The sequence below is a fragment of the Oryx dammah genome, unplaced genomic scaffold, assembly GCF_014754425.2.
Source record: "Oryx dammah isolate SB20612 unplaced genomic scaffold, SCBI_Odam_1.1 HiC_scaffold_24, whole genome shotgun sequence".
NCBI lineage: Eukaryota > Metazoa > Chordata > Mammalia > Artiodactyla > Bovidae > Oryx > Oryx dammah.
In genome coordinates, this window is record NW_024070208.1 from 28563275 (window position 1) to 28575773 (window position 12499).

A 12499-nucleotide genomic window follows, 5' to 3' on the forward strand; every position below is an offset into this window, starting at 1 on the left:
TTTTTTTTTCAAATGCCTAAATTATGAGATAAACACAGCTGCTACTATTTCAGTATATATCTGCATTTGATAAGAATTGAATGTACTCTGCATTAACCATATGTTTTCTCTTTTCATTATAACTCTTATTTCTAAGAGTGTTCTGTGTTTCCATTTCTCAGCTAACTAGAAACGCACATATACGCAGTAAAAATATTTCTGTTTGTTTTAAACAAGGTTCTGCTGAAAGAAGGGGAAAGACTAAAGATTTGGAAGAAAAGATTAGAGATTTAAAGGACCCACTAGAAAATGTGGGATAGATAGAGGAGGGGAAGAGATTCCAGGGAAAGGACATGAACAAATTAATTCATTTGTTCAGCAAATGTTTATTGAGTTGCCTCAGTTTAGACATTTTTCTACACACCGAGCATGTAGCAGTGAAAACTGGCCTCATGGAGTTTATATGAGGATCGAAGTTAGGAAGCGAGTGTTTACCTTTCCCCTCAGTGTGACACCAGGATAAACTGCACACGATAAGCATGGGCATATTTGGCAGTGGCTAATTCGGCAGGTCTTTTATATCTGCTGATTTTGTGTCAAGGACATTTTATGAACCATACTTTTGACTTTTGTGTTCATCTTTTACATTCATGCTAAACTGACTGCCCTCTGTGAACCTCATACAGCAGGCATCCCTAATTATTCTTCTCTTGTTGGGGAATTTTATGAGTGCTGTAGCTATGTACAGGATTTTTATAATTGTAATGAAAATGGGCCTTTTGGTTTCGTCTTTGGCATAATGATCAGTGGGCCTCAAGTGGTAAACAGAAATTTAAAAAGAAGGAAATAGCAAGAGAATGTGGTTGGCTCTTGGAGCCTCACATCCTCTTCCTGCTGGTGGCCAGAGTGTTTATACTGCCTAACTCCTTTAAGGAGGTAGGGCAGCCTGCTGGAAAGAGGATGGGTTCCCATCTTGAAGCTCCTGCTGACTGGCTATGTGACCTTAAATTGCCTTCTCAAAGCTGCAATTTTTTCACCTAAAAAAAAAAAAAAACGGTTTATGATACTAATCTGTCATGGGGATATTAAATGAGGATTAAATGAAATAACTTGTGCAAAGTTTTTGAAAAATAATAGGCTCTTAGTAAGGGTTAATTCCCTTCCCCTGAGTATCTTTGTTGGTTGCAGCTTTGATTTCAAATGCTCCTGGCAGAGCAATGTATTGGCTTAATAAACTTGTTAACACAGTTGCATGAAATTAAGTGTATTTATTTTTAACTTAACAGTGTAAAAAACTGGATCATCAGGGAATGGGACATAGACCAGGTTTTGATTTAGAAACAGAAAGTTGGGCAAAATCCAGAGGACAGGCTCTTGAATGAAGCAAGACCAGGCAGGGTGTGGGGGCTGTGGGGAGTGTGAAATTCTGGATGCTGGTTGCAGGGGCGCATAAATAGTCATGAGCTTGGGAAACTGACAACAAACTCCATTCCTGTCACCATTCTGTCTGGACTTGTCTGGGCTTGTGTTTGTTTGCTGTTGAATTCTCCATCTTCCAGGTACTGTTGAAGATCCTGTTCATCAAGAAAGAGAGCTCAGTGCCAACCTGAAGGATAATGTAGAGTGATATATTCATTGGAGTGAAATTGGTTTGAATAATCTGTTCAACTATTCTGATCAGTTTCCTGAATACTAATAAAAAACTCAGCAAAAGAGGTAATAGCTTGAATAATTTATTATCTAATTTTGAAGATATTTGCCCTATTTTATTTCATGAAGAAAATAAGACCCAGGAAACTTGAGTAGACTATGTTTATAATTGCATCAGAATAGAAGGATAGGCCCCTTTATCCAAGCGTGGGTCAGTGATTCCATTTCTAAAATTTCAAATCCAGAAAGCTCTGAAAACCAAAAGTTGTTTTATTTTGTTTCTCAAATGTCTGGCATTAAAACTAAGTTGGCAGCAAAATTTGACCTAAACAGTCAGGTTAGTTTTACTCCTTATTTACCCCAGTTAGTGTGACTTTTCAGACATTTCACTGGAGAAATATTAATGTGTTTAATTACCAGGGGTGCCCTAGACCATCCCCTTAGAACTTTCTGAATTCTGAAACAATTCTGACCTCAAGGATTTTGGTTAGGGATTGTGGGACTTGCACTATACTACAGTAACTATTATTTTTATTATTGCTGTTATTTTAGTTTAATTGTACTTAACAGATTTCAAATATGAAAATTCATATTTGAAAAACAAGGTTTGATTTCTCATTATTCAACATGTAGGCATTTATGTAATCCCTGTTTTCAGAAAGGGAGCATTGCCTGCCTTATCTTACTTTCTACTCTTCTCATCCTGTTTTATCTTCTCCAGGGAATAAACCTCCAGGCTTCTCTAGAGGGCCAGCAGCTGCCTGACTGTGGATGTTTGTTTCTTAAACAGACTTTTAACTGACTTTCCTATTTAGAGCCCCACCTCCAGCCCTGAAATTTCTAGTTCCTGAAATTTTAGGGGTTATGCAGAGTAAATGGTATTTCTTCTTGGCTTTCTATAATTCAAGTTTTGTTTCTTAATTGGTTTTCCAAATTAGTTAACACTAGGCCTTTTGCTTTCCAGTTTTTAATTATTTTGTTGCTGTGATCTTTTTTCCTACAGTTTATATTAATACTTAAAAATAATAATCATATCCCCCATTCTCCTAACACTCCCCCACCCCCACCCCACCCCCGCACACACAAAAAGCCTCTACATTCTCCTGGGGTTCAATGAGAGAGTGGAAGCTAACTATTTGTGTTCCATCTGCTTGGTTTGGAATTGAGTGTTTGCTTTAAAATAGCTCAACATTTTCCCTAGTTCATTTTGTACAGTTTCAGTTTATCTTTCTGCTAGACCGTAAGTCTGATTCAGATAGAGACCAAGGTATCCAATGTTTGGTTGAACTCCCTGAGATCTTGCTCTCTGTGCAGGCTCCTAGTACTGTTGTGAAACTGGACTCACCTTTGGCCTAGAATGGGATGATTTCAGACAAGAGATGATCAGTATTAGGGTTGACACACAGATGGCTGCAGAGGAGACTCTGGCATCTGGGAAATCTTTGCTTTCTTAGGGCTCTTCAGTAGCAACATTTATGGATTTCTAATGAATACACCACCATGGCTGTGCATAAGGGTAATAGTATAAATATTTAACAGTGAGTATGGCATAGCTAATGACCAATTCTAAGACTCTGTGACGTTTTGAAGCGTATCAGCTAACTATTCACCCAGGCTTGTACTTAGGGCCCAGGATGCCCCTAGCTTTCTCAAGCCACTGCCTTAATTACCTTGCCCTAATTTCCAGAGTGGGGCTTTAGAAAAATGGGCTGGGACTACTTTCCCCACTTCCCAGGCTTCCGCTTACACTGCTCAAGTGTCCCTATGCATAGTGGCAAATACTTGGTGCTTGGAAACAGATTATGGTTATTGCCTTGGGAGAGGCGTATGACCTCAAATAGAGAGAGGGATGGGATGTAGGAGGTAGTGGTAATGTGAGGTTAGAATGAGCAAAGTCAGTCTTATCCAGAGGACATTTCTGTGTTGGTAGACTTATCCCAGGCCACCAAGTCCTGAGCATTTCCCCTGTTGATTCAGCCTAGCAGACACTCTGCATGACTGCCCTCCCATTGTCCCCCTTCCCTAACCTCTTCCAGCTTCCTGTATCCTTCATCCAGGTTCTAGGGGAAGGACGAGGGAAGAGCCAGGAAGGAGGAGTTTTAAGTAGAGAGGCGCTACCTCTGAATGGCCAAATAGTGCAGTGCAGACTTGGTGGAAGGTGAAAGCTGGAGGTGCTAGAGCAATGAGGGGTCCCCCAGAGAAACAGCTAAGCAGGCACAGATGGATGCTTTCCTATTCTTTCAATTCATGTCATATATACATATGTATATGTAACAAGGTAAAAATGTATATAAGACATATTTTTGAGTAAGAAATCAGATCAAAACTTTTGGTAGGGAAATCAGATAAAAGCTTTTGGTAGCGGAATAAAAGACATAGAATGAGAATTGAGAAGCTACTATCTCTGTATTTTAAATGATTCTACTCTGTTACAGGGTCTTTGGTTACACCGCTTTGGAAGCTTCATCTTGGTTTCAGACTTTCTGCCATATGGCATCTCCAGGGGAGAAACCTGGGGCTGATTTAAGCATTCCAAATTGTGGAGTATTTGGAACTCTAGGTTCAAGGGTTAAATTTCTGGTTTCCATGAGCTCTTCCTGTATACCCCCTTGTTTTTCCACATCTTGTTAAGCAATAATAATTAGAGAAAAATTTGAATGTTTCTTTGCTTGCCAAAAACTACTTTTAAGATTATTTTCTTTACCTCATCATAGCAGTGGTTTGTAGGACAGCAAAGTGAGATTGTGCTGGTCATCACATTCTAGAGAAGTAGAATAGAACTTGGGAGCTGAAAAACCTGGCTGGATGAACTGAGGGCATGAATGAGTGTTAATCACAGGGGTCCTCTGACCCGGGGTAGCCCTCCTCTCCAGAGGCTGCCACCTTGTTAGGGCCAGTGAGGATCTGACTGTAGACGTTATCTGAGAGTACTGTGGCCCTCAGAACTGCTGATGTGGTCACTGACTGTGTTTACATTACTCCTCAGTTGAAGTTGTCCCCATCTTTGTTCAGTCTTAATCTTTAGTAAAGCCCATGCTCAGATTCATTTACTGAGAAGGCAGTTCAGGTCCATATAAAATTATTGAGCACCCCTGAATGTCAGACGCTGTGTTAGCTCTTGGGGTGCCAAGGGTGACACTGTCTTTGCCTTTGAACTTAGTCTAGTGGGAAGAAACAGATACACAAACAGCTTTAAACAAACTGTGGTTCTGAGGAATAAATTGGGGAAAACAGAGCCTATTGACTAGTTAAATCTGAGAGCTAAGAGAAAGAAGTGTCTAGGGTCACTTTCAGATACTGCCAGCCATTTTCTCCTTCTTTAGCTCTCCCTCCCTGAGGCTTAACGTGCTCTCGTAGAATTCTGTCTGTCCCTTGTACTTTCTTTCTTTGAACAGATCCACTTTGCGGGGGGCGGGGCTAGGGCACAGTCCTTAAGTGTGATCCCTGAGCCCTGACTTCAGCTGTCTGCTCTGTTCTCCATCTTCTCACAGGGCAGGAATTTCCAAAGCTCTAGCATCCAGCTCAAGACCTCTCTTCTAACAGCACACTCATATTTCCCAGCACCTACTTTATTGCTCCAGCTGCCACCCACATTGAAGTCTCAGTGTGCCCAAACTTCTAGTCCCCAAAGCTGTGTGCCCTGCTGCCCTATCCATGCTGCCTGGCACACCCTCTACAGAAGGAAATGGAGATGGACAGAAGTCTCATGCAACACTGTCCCATAGAAATGTGTCAGCCACATACATAATTCAGACTTTTCTACTAGCCACATTAAAAAGCAAAAAGAAACAGATGAAATTAATTTTAATAATATATTAACCTAATGTACTCACCATACTATCAATTCAACACATGAATATAAAAGTTATTGAGATATTTTACTTCATTTTTTTTCATATGGAACCTTCAAAATTCAGCATATTTTAATCTCACTTGAAAGTGAAAAGTGAAAGTGAAAGTCATTCAGTTGTGTCCAACCGTGTCCAATTTGCGACTCCGTGGACTATACATACAGTCCATGGACTTCTCCAGGCCAGAATACTGGAGGGGGTAGCTATTCCCTTCTCCAGGGGATCTTCCCAACCCAGGGATGGAACCCAGGTCTCCTGCATTGCAGGCGGATTCTTTACCAGCTGAGCCACCAGGGATGCCCCAATCTCACTTGGACCAGTCATATTTCACATGTGGCCTGTGACTCCTGTATTAGAGAACAGAAGTCTAGAATGGAAAAGGTAGTATTTGAGGCTGGGCAAAAAGTTCTTGTAAGAAGTATACTAGGATACATAGAAGTATGATAGGATACATACATGATAAGCATCACTATTTTTATGATTCATCTATAGTCTCTGTTCCTTATGGTTTTCCCCTAATATTTAGAGAAGCTTTTGAAATTTCAGTGTTTCTCAGCAGTGCCAAAAATCCTTGCTCCGATGCTGGGAAGAGAAATGTCAAGAGAGAGTAGCTCACCTCCCTGCCCTCCCCTGCCCCTCCCTAGTAGAACCCCAAGAGGAAGGTGAAATTCTGAGCATAGAGCCCCTCCATACTTGGAGAGTGCCTTCCAGAGCTCATTGTGCAATTCCTGGGTTTTGTTTTAGAAGTAAATTGCTTTTCTTCACAGTTCCTTTTCAAAATTTTCATACCTTAGCTGCCAGAAACAAAATATATTTGCTTTACAATGGTTATTACAGCTCAAGCCACCATATATCTGGGATTTTTCCAGGATGAAAATGTTAATTTTCAGTATTGTCTCTTTCAGTCCACGCTTCTTGGATTTTAGTTCAGAAAATGGGATCTTTCTATCACACTCTTGAGTGTGAAATATTGGAAAGTACTGTGGTGATCAACCAACTGGCGCTCACCAGTCCCAGAACTTAGAACTGAATTCTGGATGCTTCTCTCTAGTGTCAGTAGACTGCTCCTTTCCCTGGGGAGCTGAAATAATTTCTGGGGAGACCACGTCTTTTCGGGCAACAAAGTGTGTACCTGGGCAGTTACCCTTCTTTCTCAGGAAGCCTAGTTTATACTACTGTTCATAAATCTATCTGAGTTTTAAGGGGTGTCTTGTTTTGAAGAGATTTCTAAAGTTATGTAGAAGCAACAAAGCTTTCTAAAAATATTTTTGGCAGGCTGATAAAGAAGAATTTATAAAAAGGGGTGGGGTGGGAATTACACAGGTCCTGGGAGAGTGGCATTAGCCATTGGGACACCAGCCAGACATTGGTGCTCACAAACTGCGGGAAACTATGGTTTTTACTGTTACTGTTCAAAATGCTGTTCACGTTCTCTTCGTCAACTAAAATTATTTCACTTTCAAGGCCTAGTGGGTGGTGGGATGGGGTAGGGCTTTTGCAGAAGGCCTGCCTTCCACGCGGGCAGCCTGGGGAAGTGACCAGTGTCCCACTCGGTGGGCCCAGGGCGACAGGCGCAGGGAGGCATGGGCTGGGCTGGAGGTGAGGGTGGGCGGTGGGAGGGGAGTGGAGGTCGGTCACCGAGGTTTTCCCGGTTGTCAGTCTCCCAGCGTCCCCGGCTTTCCAGGTAGGGACGACCCCTCCCACGCAGCGCGGTTCGAGCGGGTGGGAAGGAGGGGCTGGCCTGCGAGCGCCCGCCCCTCCATCTATCACATGGCCGGAGAGCCACAAAAACAACAGCTTTGGCCAAGACCGTGACTTCAGGAAAGGGAACGCAGGGCTCTCGCCGCCAGCCCCCACCCCATGGAGGAGAGTTTTCTTGAATCCTTTGGGAGGCTGAGCCTCCGGCAGCAGCAGCCGCCGCCGCCTCGGCCGCCAGCCCCGCCGCCCCCGCGTGGGACACCTCCGCGCCGCCACAGCTTTCGGAAACACCTCTACCTCCTGCGAGGCCTCCCGGGCTCGGGGAAAACTACACTGGCCAGGTAATGATGCGCCGCGCGCCAAGTCCCCGTCGGGCTCCGGTCCAGCCCGCGCCTGCCGAGGGGAAGCCGGGCCACCCGGTTCCCGGCCGGGCCGCGGGCCTGAGATGCGGGGGCCCGTGCCTTGGGTTCCCAGGCTGCGCCCGCACGGGAGGACGGTGGTCGGCACCGCGCCTGGCGCGAGCCCCCATGGCACCGGCCCCCCGCGCGAACCCCCCCCCCCTCCGCCCAGCGGGGTTGGACGCCTTCTCCCCAACTCTCGCAGCCTGGGGTCGGGGGCCCAAGGGCAGCCTTCTGGAAAGCGGATGGCGACTGCGGAGGAGACCGCCGGGCCGCCCGCTGGCGCGCAGGCACCCGCCACAGTGCGTCAACAGGCGTTTTAAACCGGAGCAGAGACGCTCGGGGGCCGGGGGTCGGGGCCGGGCCAGGGCACGCGATCGCGTAGAATATCTGGCGGGTGGAGGCAGCCCCGCGTGTGCTTTGGCGACTGCGAAGGCGCACAGGTGCCCCTGGGAGGGGGTCGCGTGGCCTCGCAGGCCGTCACCGACACAGCCTTTCAACTGTGCCCAAGGCGCCCAAATTAGTTTACCCGCGAATTGCGTCAGCTGCCCCCTTACCGGGTCAGCGTGAATGACACGGGCTTGTTACCTTGGCCACCTTGCTAGGCCTGCCGCTCCAGCCTCAACTCCCACCACTCTGCAGCGTTGAACTGATTCTCTCCTTGGCTTTGCTGACGCTGGCCCGCCTGCCTGGTTTGCCTTTGCCTGGCTTGCCCCTCCACTGCCCTTTCCCTAACTGATTGCAACAGCGCTTTAAGACTCAAGTCTGTTATCCTTGTACTCTGGGCTCCTCCGCTTCCTGTTTACACCTCTGCGGCTGTGCTCAGTTTTGCACATGGTTTTGTTTATCCTGTAAGTTTCTTGGAGGTGGGGGCCATATCTTATCCTCAAAAGCACAGTGTCTGGCAGTAGTATGTGTTCAGTAGAAGTGGTCCCTGGCCCTCAAAGAGCTTTCCGTCTCACCAGAGACCTAAGGCTAGCTAGCTGTAGAATCATGGGGGCTGGCCGTGGAACTGTGGAACCTTAGAAAAAGAATCCAGGTGGCAACGTACAATCAGAAGCGGATTTGAATGGTACACAAAGAACGTGGGAGGAAGGGCTGGGTCCTTTAGGGTCAGGGAAAGATGACAGCCCTGGGGATGTGTTGCCATTTTTAATTAGGATTCCTGGCTGATTTGCCTTTAGCAAAACCTTATTGCTACATTTTCACAGATTCAAGTGACTTCCAAATGGCCATTGGTACCCTTTTCTAAGAACCACACACATTTCAATAGGTCTTTTCTCTGAGTGGAGAATGGGGAAGCCTTCCTAGAACCTGGCAGAACTTGGTTATTTTATGATACAGTCCTGGTGGGTACATCTGTTACCAACCAGATACTTCTTGCAGTCAAACCCTGTTCAGTTTTACTTTGGCCTTGCTGATCTGTGGCCTCTCACACACTGTGTCCAAGAAGGGAATAAACGTCTTTGGCCAGATTTTGTTTAGAGCTACCCAGAGGGGAGTAATACAGTGAGTGCAGGGTGCACAGAATTGAACAGTAGAAGTGATGGGTTTTGGGCCTCACTTTCTTCATCTCCAAAGCTAGTGCATTGGCCTGGTTGATCTTAAGGTCCCTTCTGGCTCTCACATCTACACTTTGACTTTTGGCTAAGCGGAAGACGCCAGATAAGAGACCAACTCATGGCAGGGATGGCTGCCATGAGCACTGGCCTGGAAGTCTGAAGATTGTGCCTTTAGATCCTCATTGTCACAAGACAGTCACCAACTGTCTTTGGACAGTCACCTAGCTGTTCTTTACTTTCCTTATAAGTGAATAGTAAGACAGAGATTAGGTTAGATGTGATTTACTGAAGATCTTTCTAGCTCTTAATTTCTAATTGTAAGACTTAAAAGTGTTGTTACTAATGGCTAGGTAAAGAGCTCTGAACTTTGAGTCAATTTATGGCTTTTCTTTTTTTTTTTGGCCGCACCCAGTGGTTCATGGGACCTTAGTTCCTGGAACAGGGATCGGGCCTGTGCCTCTGCATTGGAAGTGCAGAATCTTAACTACTGGACCACTAGGGAAGTCCTAATTTATGGCTTCAAATCCAAGCTCTGCCATGGAATAGCTATGCTCTGAACTCCTCAGTTTCCTTCCCTGTTAAACAGGGAAATCTGCTCCGTCTACTTCAGAGGACTCCTGTGAGGATTACATCTGTGTGAGAGAACTTGTTAAACCTTAAACCGCTGTATACATTTTAAGAGGCATTCATTTCTGCTGAAGATGTTGACCAGCTGATATCATCTTCATGGTGTTCCTGGGGAGAAGCCTGACTCTGAAGTGAAGGAGGCAGCTGGGAGCTGACGTTGTGAGTTCTCTTGATAGGCTGGACATGGGCAATTCTGAGAACACAGAACTTTGGCCCTGCTTTGGGGTGGGTTGTGTATTTACATGGAAATCAGGAGAGCAGGCAAGGATACAAGCCACAGCTCAGCAAGGAGAGAGGCCTGCAGTGAGGATGCAGAACGTCACAGGCCATTTGTGGGGAGAGAAGGAGGATTGCAAATTGTTTTAAAAAAAAACACGTAGGTAAGAAAGTAGTAAAAATTGTAAGACTATCTTATGTATTGTTGGATTCTGGGAAATTCATATTTTTCTTATTCTATGTATATTCTAAATTTTCTATAATGAGCATGTATTTCTTGAATCAGGAAAATAAAACCTTAAAAAAAATTGAAGGAGATCTGTTTTTACAAATGCGGGTTCATCTCTTTTTCTGCTTAACTTTCATTTCTCATTTGATTAAAAAAATAAAAATGCTTTTGAAATGAGGCTCTGTCTGGTCTCCCAAATCAATGTTAGATTTCTGTGCTTTTCATCTGTATGTTTTCACACTTTGCAGGGACTGGAATGTGGAAAACATCTATTTAAATTCTATGGGCATGTTAAAAAACAGTTGAAGTTTATATCTGCCTTAAAATTTTTAAGTACATCAGAGTACTAAAAAATTAGCTTCCCTGCTGTATGTGTTTTATTACCTCTATTTCATTTAAAAAGCATTTCAAAAATAGGTTATTGTCATTGGCCTGTAAACTCTACTTCCAAGAATTTATTCTAAGGCAATAACTGGACAAGTGCATGAGATTAGGGGGATGTTCAGCACAGAGTTTTGATGTCCTAGAAAACAATGTGAGCCAACTTAAGGGCACAAAAATAGAGGGCTGGCTTATAAAGCACGTGTCATTAATGAAAACATAGATGTACATTTGACATCTGTATTCTAATATACACAAAAATTCCATTTTCTGTTTTAAGAAATGTGTAAAAAGATAAAAGTATTTATAGTTGTTGACTTTTAGGCAGTGGATAGAATACAGACTTTTGCCCCTGACTTTCTCATTTCTTCTCAACTTTTTCCATAAAAAGTTTGTAAACTTTTTAAAGGTGAAAATAACTTTGTAAGTTAGCTGAAAGTAGTTTTATTCAATAACTTGGCTTATGATGAAGCATTTATTAAATAACCAAGTAACTAAGTAATTTTTTATATAAAGGGCTTCCCTAGGGTTATTCTTGGTTTGGACATACCAGGAAGTTTTTTTTAATCTGTAAGGAGACTGATTTTAATTACTCAGGGCTATTAATTGTTTAATTATGAACTATTTTATTATATTTTATTAGCCTATGAACTAGTATAGATCATTTGATTGAACACCTCAGGTTCTTTTTCATTAAAATGGAGCTACTATTCCTTTAGTTAGTTTATTGTGAGGATTTAAGATACTGTGATAAACAATCATCCTGTTGCTTGGGGCTGGTGGGATGGAGGTTCAGGATGGGGAACACATGTATACCCGTGGTGGATTCATGTCAATGTGTGGCAAAACCAATAAAATATTGTAAAGTAATTAGCCTCCAATTAAATAAATTTATATTAAAAAAAATCATCCTGTGATTATGAATGTGAAAGCATTGTAGAATGTGTGGGCTACATAAATACCAACTATTGTTAATTATTCACTAGTCAACAACAGAAGTATTTCCTAAGTACTGATAAGACTGTTACCTCAGATGGTAAAGAATCTGCCAGAAATGCGACCTGGGTTCAATCCAGGGTTGGGTAGATCCCCCTGGAGGAGGGCTTGGCAACCCACTCCAGTATTCTTGCCTGGTGAATCCCCATGGACAGAGGAGCCTGGTGGGCTGCAGTCCACGGTGTCTCAAAGAACTGGACACGACTAAGTGACTAAGCACAGTAAGGTATATATAATATAAGATTGAGAGAAGGAGCCTACACAAGACTAATAAATGGAAGATAGTAACCAGCACACTGCTGTGGGTAAGTAAAGTCTCATGGGAAATAGCCTCTTCTGTGCTGGTGGTGGTCAAGGCCAGTGGAGTCACTGAGGATGGTTATTAGGAGGATAGGATAATTAGGGAAGAGTTAGTCTCCTCCATGTGGAGGTGGTTCTCAGGCTAGCCTTGAAGACCAGAAGGATGTCTGAAGACCAGAAAGCCAAGGAAAAGGATTAGCATCATACATAAGAAGATGGAGATGGGAAAGACCTGAGTGTTCTAGGCTCATGAGGAGCAGGGCTTGATTGCAGTGAATTGTTCATATTGAGTGTGTTGGTGAGGTACCCAGGGCCAGACCATGGAGAATGTTAAAAAGCTGGACAAAAAAGTATAGGATTGAGAGAAGAAATAGAATTCCAAGACCCTTTTACCCTCAGCAGGTGATCCAGAACTATTTGTTTCCACAGCTGAACTGATACATACTCATTTGGATCTGCACCTGTTCTTTCCTCTGACTTCAGTGAAAACATCTGTGGACTTCTGTTTACTTCTGTGCATTCTTCTGTGTATGTGTGTGTAATGTCCCCCCTTTGAGGACATTTTAACCGTTTTAAAGTGTGTCCGATTCAGTGCTATTAATTACATGATAT

At 43.7% G+C, this 12499-nt stretch overlaps 2 protein-coding genes and 1 long non-coding RNA gene across 13 annotated transcripts in view; 2 read left to right on the top strand and 1 right to left on the bottom strand.

The window, feature by feature from the left end:
* N4BP2L2 (NEDD4 binding protein 2 like 2) overlaps positions 1-1708 on the top strand; it is a 69116-nt gene extending 67408 nt beyond the window's left edge. For 8 of the 9 annotated variants that reach the window (XM_040267119.1, XM_040267115.1, XM_040267111.1 and 5 more), the window contains one exon: positions 1539-1692. The gene's annotated coding sequence lies outside the window, so the exon portion shown is untranslated. Of the gene's footprint in view, positions 1-1538 lie in introns of all 9 variants that reach the window. The other variant, XM_040267110.1, reaches the window with a different exon arrangement.
* Positions 1-11490, bottom strand: LOC120883139. The gene is made up of 2 exons (XR_005725695.1): positions 8106-11490; positions 1-1553 (listed from the first exon to the last, which is right to left on the bottom strand). It is a non-coding gene; the product is annotated as an uncharacterized LOC120883139 (long non-coding RNA).
* Positions 5717-12499, top strand: part of N4BP2L1 (NEDD4 binding protein 2 like 1) — a 23706-nt gene continuing 16923 nt past the window's right edge. Inside the window, exon 1 of one of the 3 annotated variants that reach the window (XM_040267127.1) lies at positions 5717-7519. In XM_040267127.1, the coding sequence (XP_040123061.1) occupies positions 7341-7519 (179 nt within the window). In that variant the 5' untranslated portion in view covers positions 5717-7340. The remainder of the gene's footprint in view (positions 7520-12499) is intronic. The other 2 variants (XM_040267125.1, XM_040267124.1) reach the window with 2 other exon arrangements.